The sequence below is a fragment of the Tursiops truncatus genome, chromosome 10, assembly GCF_011762595.2.
Source record: "Tursiops truncatus isolate mTurTru1 chromosome 10, mTurTru1.mat.Y, whole genome shotgun sequence".
NCBI classification, from domain to species: Eukaryota; Metazoa; Chordata; class Mammalia; order Artiodactyla; family Delphinidae; genus Tursiops; species Tursiops truncatus.
The window spans coordinates 93622000-93636384 of record NC_047043.1 but is presented as its reverse complement, the minus strand read 5'-3'; the positions used below and the strand labels follow the sequence as shown (position 1 = coordinate 93636384).

General features: G+C 38.6%; 1 protein-coding gene across 1 annotated transcript in view; it reads right to left on the bottom strand.

Annotated features, from left to right (window-relative positions):
• The window catches only part of GRM7 (glutamate metabotropic receptor 7), an 817195-nt gene that overhangs the window by 375303 nt on the left and 427507 nt on the right, over nucleotides 1–14385 (bottom strand). Inside the window, exon 3 of the mRNA XM_033865318.2 lies at nucleotides 6383–6524. Coding sequence (XP_033721209.1) covers nucleotides 6383–6524 — 142 coding nt within the window. The remainder of the gene's footprint in view (nucleotides 1–6382; nucleotides 6525–14385) is intronic.

Sequence of the window (14385 nt, the reverse complement as noted above, 5' to 3'; positions counted from 1 at the left end):
ATGTACATGGTTCAATACAATATGACTGGTTGAAAACCTGTATATGAAATTGCAAAAACCAAAGGTCTCCTTCTCTTTCATCTGGGCAGCATATGGAATGGTAATTTTCCAATAAAATCCTAAGGAATAGGTTCTGATACTGTGAACACCCAAACGTAGAAGGTGGTAGATGTGAGGTGGTGAGTTAAACATGACAGTGGTCGGAGTGAGGGAAGAAGTTAAATTACCATTAAGAAATGAAATGGTAAGACCCTCTAGGAAATCTTCACCTGGCTTACAGAATTCTAGAAACCAAAGGTGTGTTTTCCCAGGCAGAAAACAGCTTATCTGGAAAAATCTGAACCACCCCAGGAAAAAGATTGTAGATACTGACACAGAGTTATTCTCTCATGGAATGGCCACTGGGATGCCTGACCAGTCCACCCAGAGCCCTGTCAGTTGACAAATTCTGCCCATGTACATAGAACTCTCTGTGTCTTACTCCAATGGAAACTGCCGGAAATGATGCATCATTGTGGAAAATTCCCAAGGTTAAATAGAAACCAAATAAATTAACAAGGGAAAGGAAATTGGTGTGGAGTGAGGCAGAGAAAATATACCAAAAAAACAAACAAAAAAGAAACAAAAAGAAGCAAGTGCAGTTAAATGAGAATTATCATCTCTATTACCAAGAATGAGATAGAAACAACAATAAGAAATAACCCTTAGTTATTAAAAATATGAAACTAAAATTAAGTTAGAAGAGATAAAGAAGAAAGTGAAGAAACATTTTCAGAAAGCAAAACGACAACAAAAAGGTATAACATACACAAGAAAAGATAAGTGTCTTAAAGAAGAAACCCAGGAAGACTTACATCCAACTAATAGCATTTCCAGAACAAATGTAAAGAGAAATTAAAGTTTTAAATATCTTTTTAATGAAAAAAAACCTGCAAGGAATTGAAAGTATGAATTTCCAAATTAAAAGAGACTCATCCAGCAATTTAATGGGGGGAAATAAAGCATGTCACAGAATTAAGAATTCTGGAAAAAGTGAGAATAAAGCTTTCAAGAGAAAACTGGGACCTCTGGAGAGTAATAAGAAGCAGAATATTACCAACCTCTCAAGAGAAGGGGAAAAAAAAAAAAAGGATGACAGATGATGAAGTAATGCCTTCCAAATTTTGAGAAAAAACATTCATAATCTAGAATTCTAATATTTAACACACACAGAATCTCTATACAAATAGAACTGGCATCTATAAAGGTAGAAAGACAGACAGATAGACGGAAAGACAGATAGATAGATAGACAGATATCCAAGGGATCTTAAAGATTTTCCTATGCAAACTTAGAATCTCAAATGCCTTGCAAGTTTCAAGTTTTGTAATTCATTAGTCACCATAGATACTTGCTATAAATCATTTACGTGCCAGGTATGATGTGTTTAAAAATAAATATGAGACCACACCTTACATTTCCAACTAGTAATTAAGTGTGGAGGCAGGATGAGAATATTTTGAGGCATGAAACACACAGAAAAGTTTTTCTTTAATTTTTCCTTTACTAGAAAATCATTGGAGGGTACACTTCAGCAAAAAAAGAAAATAAATGATGAATAAAAATGAAAGAAAGAGAGAGAGAAAGAAAAAGAAAATCTTAAAATAATAGAGACCAGTCTAGTTTAAAACAGAAAGATAGAGCTTTCAGGAGGGAAGTGTCTGAAAAAGTAATGGAACTCGCAGATTATTTTATATATATGAACATATGGGAGAAGTGATAGACCTAGGACATTAATAATAAAATATTAAAGATAACTATGCAAGTAAAAAAACTGTCATATTAACTCCAGGAAAAACAAAAAGTTTTTCCCCCAAAATCATATCACAGAAAAAATACTTGATGCTGTAGTATATAATATTTATACAATCATAATAATGTCAACTCTGAGTTTTACTAAATGAAAATCTGATAGAACACTGTTGGGAAGATAAAGGAGGTGTAAAATGAGCCAAATTCTACCTCACATAAGAGGAATTGATAGATAATCTTTTAAAGTAATAGTTCCAAAATTGCAGTATAAGCACATTAGGCAGGTAAAAGCAGTAGAATTCGCTTAAAGAAATATAATAATTGCTCAAGGAGAACAAAACCAGAGAGTATGGTGGGATGGGACAGGAGACCAATGTTTTGCATCAAAAATGTTTTAGTCATATTTTGTTTTTTTAAAAAATTATGTGCCTTTATTATTTTCACAAAAATAAAACACAATCGTTTATACTTTATCCATAGAGATACCATTTCTATTGATACTAATCTATCCAAAGGATATGATTACTGATGCTGTGAAAATCGTATGTTCATTACTGGAGATAACCTAAATGTAGAGCAATAAGGGACTGGTTAAAGAAATGATAGTGCATCCAAAGGATGGATTAGAGACCAATTAAAATTATACATAGTTTGATTTCTGCACGGTATTGTTAAGAAAAAAAAGTCAAATTAAAAAAACTGAAAAAGATGATTCAGTTCTTACATAATGAAGGCTGGCCCCACATATATGAATATATGCGTACTTAAAAGTATAGAGTTGTACGACAGCACAGAAAAATAAGGATAATATACAATTTGTTGCTAATAACAGTTCATTGAGAAAGTGCATTGAGGTTTGAAGAGCATGGAAAGGATGGGGAGAAGCCAACTATAACAAGGTAAGAAAGACAAAACTGATATAAATACAAAAAGTAAATATTCACTTTAATATGTTTACATAAAAGTGGGGGTTAATTTATTAAGAGAAATAAGATTGAACCATTTAAACATATTATGGTATGAGATGTGAACTGCAAAAAGTAGAATATCAAATTCTATGCGATCCTGATTCTGTTGGGGAAAACTTACTTACATTTAGAATAAAATAATTGCAAATGTTAAACCAGAATTTTATTAGTGGTTATCTCTGAGTGTTGGGATAGCAATTTTTATAGGGGATTACTTGCGATCCTGATTTGTGATTATGCTCCCTAACCTTTAATTCTTCTAGATAAGCAGGGGGCAGAGTAAACGTAAGGATTCCTTTAACTTAAGTGCAACGGCAAAAATGTTTCCATTATTTTCCAGTGGGTTACAATAGCCCTGTATTACTTTTATAATCAGAAGAAAAAAGTGTTTCAGGAAAACAATACACTCTTGTCTAACATTCAAATTATCAGTACCCATGACTGATTAAGCACTTAGCTTCAAAATCTAGATATTAAGGTCTTCTCACTGCTATTCTCTGACAAAGTATTTGAAATTAATGTTCTAAGAAATCTCAAAATTCCCCATCTACAGTGCAGATCTTCTGAAAAAAGAAATAACATAACATTGTGGGTTAACAGTGGGCTTAAGTTCATGTTTTGGAAGAAACTTATATATGCACTTGACTTTTATTACTGTGCTCAAAACCTATTACTGCTGTCGCTTCTATGAGTCACACTACACAATGGTATTCAACCACAAACTCCCATGCAAAAAATAATGAGCATAGCTATTGAGCAGATTTTATACCTTTTTACATCGCAAACTAAAACCTCACACTACCTGCAAGTCAAGGATATTACAACCAATTAATCACCAGAGCTATTAGTAAATAAATCTTTTATGTGCCATGTACATAAATATAAACAGGGGGCCACACCTTAACAATGTATTACGTATTTTAGAATGTGCAAAATATGTATGAAAAAAATTTATGAGATGATTAAGAAAAGTATGAGTTGACAAGATCTGGAGCAAAAGAAAAGAAAGAGTAATATTATAACAACAAAGTGCCTTAAATAACTAAATCACAAAGTGTTGAAGAAAATGCCCTGAGAGCGAGAGAATCAGCATTTTGTAAGGAGAGAAATGATACGTCTAAGGGGTGATCAGAAACAGTTTCATGGAGAAGGGCACGTTGGAAATAAACCTCGAAGAACAGACCCAATCTCAACAGGTAGAGAGGTAGAGGAGAAACACCATGAGTCAAAGCCCTGATGGAGGAGTGATTAGGACACACTGGAGGACCAGTCATGCATTGTAGGTGGAGAACTGAGTGAGTGAAGGCAGGGTCTACATGCAAAAATAGGACCACGTTTTAAACCATCGTGAAGTTCAGAGAGAGAGGCCTTTACTTAAATTATTAAACAGACTAGGCATTTGATTCATTCTCACTTGATGACATTCACTGAGGATCTGCCATGTACTGAACACTGTGATAAGGGCTAAGGATATGAAAGGGACTCAAAAGGGGCATCATCTCTGTCTTAATGAGGGCTACACACTAGTGGAGAATACAGACACTATTTAAATGATCAAAGGATGTAAAATTACATCAGTGACATAAACTATGAAACTGAGTTGTTATGAGAAACTTATCAAAGCTACATTGTTCAGAGAAATCTTCCCTCAAAAGCAACACTATCGACGGCACTAAAATGATGAAGTGGGGAAGCAAAGCACTCCAGGCAGCTGGAAGAGAATGTACAAAGACCCAGGGAGGAGGAAACACAAATGGCCCCTTGCCTGCAGTACACAAAGCACGAGGGAGCATGGGATGAAATAAAGCTAGAAAAGCACAAGTCCAGATCATCACAGAAAGAGCTCAAAAGGATTTTCATTTTACTGATGGGAAGACTGAGGCCTCAAAGAGTTAGGGAAGTAGGGTGTGGGGCGAGGCTTGCCCAAGGTGAGACGGTGGTCATTTAGGTAGCAAAAAAAAAAAAAAATCCATCCTCGGGTATCCTGACTTGAGGTTTAATACTCTTCTCATTTACTCGTCCTGCCACCCATGTCAGAGCTCAAAACCGTGATGGGGTGAAGGTTATGAAAGGAAGTCAAAAGGGGCATCGCCTCCATTTTAATGATGTGTACAAACTAGTGGAGAATACAGACTCCAATTAAGTGATGGGTGGATTCAGAAGCAGATGGAGGATACACATGGAGGGGGACACACAGGACTGGCAGGCTGGCAGTGATGGAGATGCAATACTCCACGTGGGGGTAACAATGGCCTGGAACCTTCAACTTTACCCTTAATAAAATATATTCATCTTCAAATTAAGTGACATATTATTTTGAACTGTGAGACAAACTAAGATTAAAAATATCCACACAGCTTTCCCATCAGCAGAGGTGTAAACTGGCAACATCTCTTTGGAAAACAATATTCACATTTAAGAAGGAACGCATCTTTGTCCTGGAAACTTACTTTCCAGGAATTTCTGTTTTAAATACTTACAAATATATAAAGTAATACACTTGTAATTATTATATATTTGCAGTATGTTAATATTATATATCACACATTGTAAAGTATGTGTATATTAACATTTCATATTTGCACACACAGATTTGTGGAAGAGAAAGTTTATCGCAACACAATTTGTAATTGCAAAAGTCTGTAATCAAACTTAAATGTCAATCAGGAAGGGAGCAGTTAGATAAATGACAGGAAATATATAAAATGCAATTCTGCATGGCTATTGAAAAGACTGAATAGATCTATAGGTACTGACATCCAGAGACTTCCACGAAAAAAGAGTGAGTGAAGGCGAGCAGGGGGGAGATCAATAGTGTGCTACCATTTGTGTAAAAATATACACACTGTCCCTAGAAAAATATACAAGACACTGGTTATTAGCTATAGCGTCTGGAAAGGAGAAGTTGTTAGCTACGGGACAGGATGAATGCATCTTTTTTTTTAATCTAGATTTTTAAACATTTTTTGATATTTTAAATCAGGTGTAATTACTGTTTGTTCTAAAAATGATAAGGATTGTGGACCAACCGAGGTGGCAGTGGTCAGAAATGGAAACAGGGCCTATTTGTGTTCTAGAAACATTTCAAAGGTTAGCCCTCCATGGCTTGGCCAAGGAATGAGCTAAAAAGGAAAGTCAAAATTAACAATCAGATTGTTGACACCAAGGAGGATCAAGGTAAAGAAAAAGACGACAAGTGGATTGGAGAATGTAGAGATATGACAAGCTTGGTTTTGAACACATGAAGTCCAAAGCAGGAGTAATATGGCCAGAAATATAAGGCAGTTTTACATTAAGAAGAACCACTCTAGATAAAAGTCTGTTACACGTGGATATATTAATTAGTAAAAGAACCTTCAGAAAGTCCAGGGGTTTTCTCTTTTTACAAGTAGTTGAATACAATTTTTTAGCTAATGGGGGGAAATATATGACAGAAACATGCCGCTGCTTCCACGGTTCGCTCTAATTACTTCTGTGGGGTAGAAAGCGCGAACAGACTCTGCCACCATGTAATTATCGATTTGATTCTGTGCTATCTTTTCGCCTTTGTCTGCCAGGATCCTGATCTTTCTGTCTCCTAAATCGCAACATGCATATTAACGAATTTCACCAGTCAGCCTTACTTGATATCCTCATCGTTGGCAAAAATCACGACAGCCCTGGAGTTAGGTGTGTCCAGGAGCTGTTTGATAATTTTATCGAAGTCAATGGTCCTGTCTTTGCGTTCTTGGGGGATTCTCACGGACTGGGCAATGCAGAGCCCACCTGTGTAAGAAAAGAAAGCAGAGTATCAATAAAGTTCTCGCAGAGATACCAAACAAACCAGGGAAAGTAGACGGGGAGGAGGAACTTGCAAATTCTGAGTGCATAGCGCTTCCTTGGTGATTTGCTGAATGAGGAAGGCTGAGGATATTATGCTGAGTTCATACTCGGTACACCTTCCATGGTAAGGCACAGCCTCATTTTCTTAGTAATGCACTTGTATGCACAGGAGTACCAGTGATACTCATTCTGGAGAGGTAGGTTTAGGTAGACAAACTGGATGGGAGGGCTTTAAAATGAATGTAAGACACTACAAGAAAACCACAGTCAACTACAGTATAAAAGTACTTGAACAGGTAAAACTCATGCCAATTTCTATTGCTTTTCTGGTGTTTGCATTCTCATAATTTTTTCCCCTTTATACCCGTTCCAACTTTTCAAGCTCACAGCCAATGGAGTAAATCTAAAAATAAAACAACAAGAACAAGATCAACTATTATAAGTCAGAGTAATAAATTTTTATTGACCACATACTATGTGCCCAACCTACAAATGTGTGTTCTATGTATGTTATCTGATCTTAAAAATCCTTATAAGGTAGTTAGCATTGCCCATTTCATGTTAATAGAAAAGGGGATTAAACAGAAAAATAAATGTGTTTACTCCAGACTTCTCAGGACCATTATGGTATTAACTGGCTTATGAATATCAAGACAGGGGAACATGCAGCAGTTTAGCAAGCAACTGATACCCTCTCCACTACTCAACACCTGCTTAGTAGCAGCTCCTGGATCTAGTGGTTTTTGTTTGTTTGTTTGTTTTATGAAACACAACTTAAGAAAGGCTTGCATAGACAAAAGAGGTAGAGAGGATTATTTGTAGGAAAGGCCCCAAAGGTCATCCAATGGGCAGAAGACCTAGGGGCAGAGACAAGAGGAAAACCTTGTTCTTTTTGTAATGTGGAGATACCCATAATTAACAAGCTTATACCCAGCGCATCGACAACTGGGTGGAAGCTACTAGGCTTCCATAAGCATAGAAAAGTATAAACTCTAATCCAAAAGTGAACCTCCATTACATCTTTTTTCGTTTGGCTGTCTGTTTGGTTAGTTTTTGTGGCACGCGGGCCTCTCACTGTTGTGGCCTCTCCCGCTGCGGAGCACAGGCTCCGGACGCGCAGGCTCAGCGGCCATGGCTCACGGGCCCAGCCGCTCCACGGCATGTGGGATCTTCCCGGATCGGGGCACTAACCCGTGTCCCCTGCATCGGCAGGCGGACTCTCAACCACTGCGCCACCAGGGAAGCCCCCTCCATTACATCTTAATCCCAATCAGTGTCAGCTCTCTCTAAGTGGCTCTCAACCTTCAATGTGCTTGAAATCACCGGTGGTCCTTCTATAAAGTATAGAAGTCCAGCGACACTATCAACCAACTTGACCTAACTGACATTTACAGAGCGATTCCCAGGACAACAGAAGAGTAGACATTCTTTTCAAGTGGGAAATGGAACATTCATTAAGCTAGACCATCTTCTGGGTCATAAAAGAGAAAAAAAACCCTTAAATTCAAAAGAACATTATGCTCTCAGACAATAACAGAATCAAACTGAAAATCAATAACAGAAAGAAAAGAGGAAAATCTCCGAACACTTGGAAATTAAACAACATACATCTAAATTAACTTGGAAATTAAACAACACACATCTACCCACGTGTCAAAGAGAAGGTGTCAAGGGAAATTTAAAAGTATTTCTAACTAAATGAAAATGAAACGGCAACATCTCAAAATATATAGATTACAGCTAAACTGATGTTTATACAGAAATAGATATCATTAAATGCTTATGTTCGGAAAGAAGAAACATCCAAAATCAGCAACCTAAACTACTTTAAGAAATAAGAGAGGGGCTTCCCTGGTGGTGCAGTGGTTGAGAGTCCGCCTGCCGATGCAGGGGACGCGGGTTCGTGCCCTGGTCCGGGAAGATCCCACATGCCGCGGAGCGGCTGGGCCCGTGAGCCATGGCCGCTGAGCCTGCGCGTCTGGAGCCTGTGCTCCGCAACGGGAGAGGCCACAACAGTGAGAGGCCCGCGTACCACCAAAAAAAAAAAAAAGAAAGAAGAGCTAAACAACTCCTCCCCCAAAAAACCAGAAAAAGCCACAATGATAAATAAATAAAAACTAAATACCTATTAAAATAGCTTTTAAAAAATACTAACAATACCAAATACTAGAGAAGGTGCAGAGCAATAGGATCTCATTCATTGCTGGTGGAAATGCACAATGGTACAACCAGTTTGGAAAATAGTTTGGCATTTCCAAAATGTTAAATATAGAGTTAACATATCAAGCAGTAGTTCCAATCCCAGCTGTTTATCCAAGTGAATTGAAAAGTTATGTTCACACAAGTGCTCATAAATGTTTATAGAAACTTCATTCATAAACACTAAAACTGGAAACAACTAAGACATGTGTCAACAGGTGAATGGATAAACTAACCGTGGTCTACCCAGGCAATAGGATACTACTCAGCAACAAAAGGGAACTATTGATTCTTGGAAGAACGTGAATGAATCTTAAATGCATTTTGCTAAGTGAAAAAGTTAAACCAAAAACACTACATATTATATAATTCATTCATATGACATTCTAGGAAAAAGCAAAACCATAGGGGTGGAAAATAGATCAGTGGATGCCAGTGGTTATAGGAGAGAGAGGAGGGGTTGACTACAAAGGGACTGCACAAGGGCACTTGGGGGCAGTGGAAACGTTCTGTATGGTACTGTGATGTAGAAACATGACTCCAGGCACTTGCCCAAACCCTAAGAACAACACGTCACAACAACTGGACTTTACTGTATGCAAAATCAACCAAGAAGTTAGGGGATCCTAAAATGGAATGCAGACTGTGACAAATGAACTGCATCATAAATGTATCAGAGAATTTCACTGAAGGGGATGAATAGGAAAGGAGCTGTCCTAAGTAACTTTTAAAAATAGTGTATGACTGGAAACTCTAAGGATAAAGACAAGAAGAACAGCACATAAAATGGTACTCTCATTTGTAAATTTTCCACAGGGATACAAGTTAGCAATGCTGGAACTGCTACCCATACTGGAGTCAAACAAAACAAGAAAGAAATTGTATGTAATGGGAACCAGGTTTCTCAGAGTTAGGTAAAGAATTTAAACGCAAACAAGAGAATGTGGCTAGAATGGAACAAGCGGCGTGAGGCGGAGTCAGACATAGCGTAAACTCACGGCTTAGAGTGAGACGCTTGCATGCGTGGGTTATCTTACACATACGTACATGCGTGTGTGGGCTAGCATACATACATACATAGGTACCCTACCACTATCCACTGAGAGAGTCTAGAAGTAGTGACACTCCAATGCAACATCTAGTGACCAGACTGGTTTTGAAATACCATCTTTCAACAAAAAGAACCAGGTCTCTTTGGAGAGATGGGTGATTCTGAAGTTGGGGCAAAGCACATGCAAGACAAGTCTGGATCAACTTGTCATGTCAGGAAGCAAGAAGTCCACAAAAGAAAAAAAAAAATGGAAGGGGGGATGTCAGAAGGACGTAGGAGCCAACCTAAAAGAGCTCGCAACGAACAAAGCTAGAATAATATTAGCAACAAAATAAATAATGATGGTACTGAATGACTATCCAAGAATACACACAATACATACTCAGGAATCCATACTATTAACAAATAAGTGACCAAAATAATCAACAAATAGGAAAGATGGAATGAATCCTACTCACAGAACAATCCCAACTAATAAATTTTGAAGGAATGAGTGACATGGAATATTACCATTAGAACATTAGAGGAAAAACTGCTGCAGGCAAGGCCCACTGAGGAATGCTAAAATTCATGTGGGAAATTATAAGAGACACTGAACATTTATATGACTTAAAAGAATCTCACCCCAAATATTTACTAATTATTCTGGTGGTTTAAACATATGCCTACAACTTCTTTGATATTCTTCCTTTGGAGAGGTAGAGATTAATTGTTTTGCCCTTAAGCATTGTCTGGACTTAGTGCCTAGCTTAAGAATATGGAAAAGGAAAAAGAATAACTGAACAGTGGATAAACTCAGCAGACTCTAACTGTACCACTAAGTTAACATCACTAGTGCTAAGTCACGTTGATTTAATGGGCCCCCTGATATGATGTGATGATAAGGGTGACCCCCATTTGTATTTCACTCTGCCCCAAACCCATAACCTTAATCTTCATCTGCTCATGAGAAAATGTCAGAAAAAAATTCCAATTAAGGGACATTCTACAAAATACCTGACTTGTACTTTTCAAAATTGTCAAGATCATGAAATAAAAGACTGAGAAACTGAAAACTGGATTGGATCCTTGGACAGCAAAAAGACATTCATGTAAAAACTGGTGAAATGTGAACAAAGTCTGTAGTTAAGAGTATTTTTACATTGTTAATTTCTCAATTTTGATAAATGTACACTAGTTATTTAAAGTATTAACATTTGGGGAAAATCGAAGATGGGTATATAGGAATTCTATCTTTGTAACTCTTCTGTAATCTAAAATTATTTCAAGATAAAATTTAAATACACACACACAAACACACACACACACACACATCTACCTGTCTATCTAATCTACCTATACCTACCTACCTTTCTGGGTCTTATCTGTAACGAATTCTTATTTAGTAAGTAGTGGAGCAGGCCCAGGAATCTGAACTTTTAACAAGAGCTTTAACTCAGTGGTTCTCATGCATTCATTCACCTGGAGGAGTTGTTTCAAAACACGTATTTCTGGTCCGCCCCTCCAGAATTTCTCATTCAGTAGGTTTGGGTGAGGCCTAGGAATCTGCATTTCTAACAAATTTCCAGGTGATGCTGATGTAGGTCAGGGGACCATCTTTTGAGAGCACTGCTCTAGGTGATACTGCTGCAGGTGGCCAGGAGATCAGATTTCGAGAAATATTCACTTGGGTATCTCCAAATTGGTTGTAGCCAATTTAGGTAAAAGTATAACTTAGGCATGGATATTCTAGCCAAACATTTTTAGGGCACTCTTAGGATGGTGAGATAAGGAGAAAGAAGGAAGGGATGCATCATTATGCTTTGTTATAAGGTTTCCAGCGATGCAGAGAGAGAGCAACAGGAGAAATATCCCTTGGGAATGGCGCCTACAGTCTCAAGGCCATAATCGCTCCAAGGCTGGAAAACATCAGGGAGGATAAAGGGATGAAACCATCTGTAAACTTTTCTAGGGCTGCTGTGGGGAAGAAATGGCCACTTTACCACCTTCTCGGCAGGAGAAGGGGAATAATTCTGGATGGAAACCCAGCTTCTCATCAGGATTCAATTACAACTGAGTGGTTAAGCAAATGAGAGCGAACTCCACTTGGCGACACAATTAGTGGAGGGGCGGCCCGCACTTGCGGGTTTCGGGCTCAGCCAGCGCGCGCTGGGGGAACCGATGTGTGGAGTTTTGTGACTGCAGAATCGAGATGCTCACCACGTCTCAGAACTGCCCGCAGGTGAGCAAAATCAAACAACTCAACAGAAGAAAGAAACTAGCTGTCAACAGGGTAACGAGAACGGTCACGTTCATAAAGCTAAAATGTAAAAAGGAAAGAAGACTGAAAAACAAAGGATGAGAGAGAAACGTGCTGTTTTGATCTTTTCCTCCTGGAAGGCTTGAGAGGTACCTGCTGGAAAGACAGTCATTTCATTTGCCTCAGACCCAAAGGAGAATGTGGCAGGTAGATAAGTGTACGTATAGTGCACACAGGTGACTTTGACCAGGCATTCAATTCAGACCAAGCATGTCATGCCAGAAATGGGCCATTGTGAGACAATAATCCAGGTCTTGTGTGTCTGCCAGCAAGGAATGAAGTGGTCCACACACCTGCACACACACACCTGGTGTTCAGATGTCAGTTAGCTTATTTCTCAATCATGGTGATAACTCAGCACGCTACACTCAGCTTTTCTAACGTGTAACCAATTTTTTCATCTCAAGCTACTGCCCTATTGAATGCAAACTTTCTATGGTTCGTGTTCTAGCTTAGTCCCTCAGAGTGGATTCAGCTCGCACACTGTTACATATCTGATGTTATTTAGTCACCTCAGCACCTGAGCAACCTACATTTGAGAAAATATTGGTTCAACAGCACGAGCTTAAGAACCTAACTTTTGAGGTGCATTTCTTTTGTGTGTGAAGACTAATTGGAATTCGGCAGCGGCAGCTGGCATTGCAACTGACGACGAGGCCTTGTATTTCTATGGGGCACAAACACGGAGGAAAAATTGGACGGTATCATCATACGTGTTGCAAATGGACGCATGTCACAGGACAACTCCGTTCATAACACGTCAGCTTTGACTGAAAAAGCCCACTGTCAGCAGCCTGAGGCCATACAAGCCACTGAGGTGATGGAAAGAATTTCAGCATGTCAGAAATCAATCTGCTTTTCAATTTGGAGCTGAAAACTGGTCAGTTTTCTGTCTGTGGTAGCGAGCAATCTATAACTGCAAGAGAAACTTCAGGAATCAGGCCACAGAGTGTTTCCATTAAAAATACTTTTCTCTCCCAAATGATTATGGATTCTTTTCCATCTAGTAAGCAGAAGCAATAAGAAAGCATTTAAAGTTTGCAGCTCAGTTCTGTCAGAGCTTATGCATGATACACTCTCGCTGATGATCTGGTCTATGATTTAGATATGCCAATTCACGTTAGCAAGTATTTATTGAAACTCTATTATGTGAAAGGCTCTCTGGGATTTTTTTTTTTTCTGAAGGAATATATGAGGGCAGTATAAAGAGTCTTAGAAATGACTGTGTTCCATTCTCCATTACAAACGGGGCAACTGAGGTCTGGAGAGTTTGATAGTGATGATATTAATCACAGGAGAAAGACTGACACTCACTAAGTTCTGTGTACATGTCAGATTCCATCCTAAATGCTTTATATCATATTCATTAGTTATATAACCCCATGAGGCAGCTTTGCTAACATTCCCACTTGGACAGGTGGAAACAGAGGCACTCCGAAGTAACTCACCCCAAATCACAAATTTAATGACAGCGGAGTAGAAGGATTTTTGTCTTTCAAAATATAGCTCACAAATTACAGGGAGAGGATGACAGACATCACAGAAGCAGATAAAGACGTACATAACACATCTTGTTAGAGGAATCACCAAAAGCGTGAGGGAAGAAGTTTAGTCTCAGATGGGATGTTTCACATCTGTGTAGGGGGTCAGTGGAAGGATACTTAATGGAGGGAAGACAGAAGTCAAACTGGAAAAGTCGTTACGGATACGATTGCCCAGCCCTCCCTTCCTTCTTGGCTAACAGATTCCTGGTTTTGCTCAGGGTGGAGAGATGTCTGGTCCCAAGCAACAGCCTATCACAGATCAAGGGGGCAGTTCTACTCCCAAATCTCCCAGCCTCTTTTTAAGGTAGAAGTGACCATGATATCCATGAAACCGGTAGGGGTTGCTGGAGACAGTTCTGGAAAAACTTGCTCGTTTTGGAAAGGAGAGAGGGAAAGAAAGAGGCTGGCATCCCTCTTGCTCCAGCCTTTAGATGTTATGTCTAGAGCTCTTACTGTCCTCTTGACACCATCCAGCCACAAGGAAAATGATGAAGAAAAACACTCTGAAAATAGGAAACCAGAAAGAAAGAACTAGAGTCCCTGACGTTATGCATCGTTAAGCAGAAGCAATACTGCCAGCAGCCACTTACCTCTGAACTTCCTGATATGTGAGAAAACAAACCATGCTTTTATTTGACTACTAGCATTCAGTTTTCTGTTATTTGCAATTGAACACAATCCTAACTTATCCTTGCCTTTAAAGAATTTCCA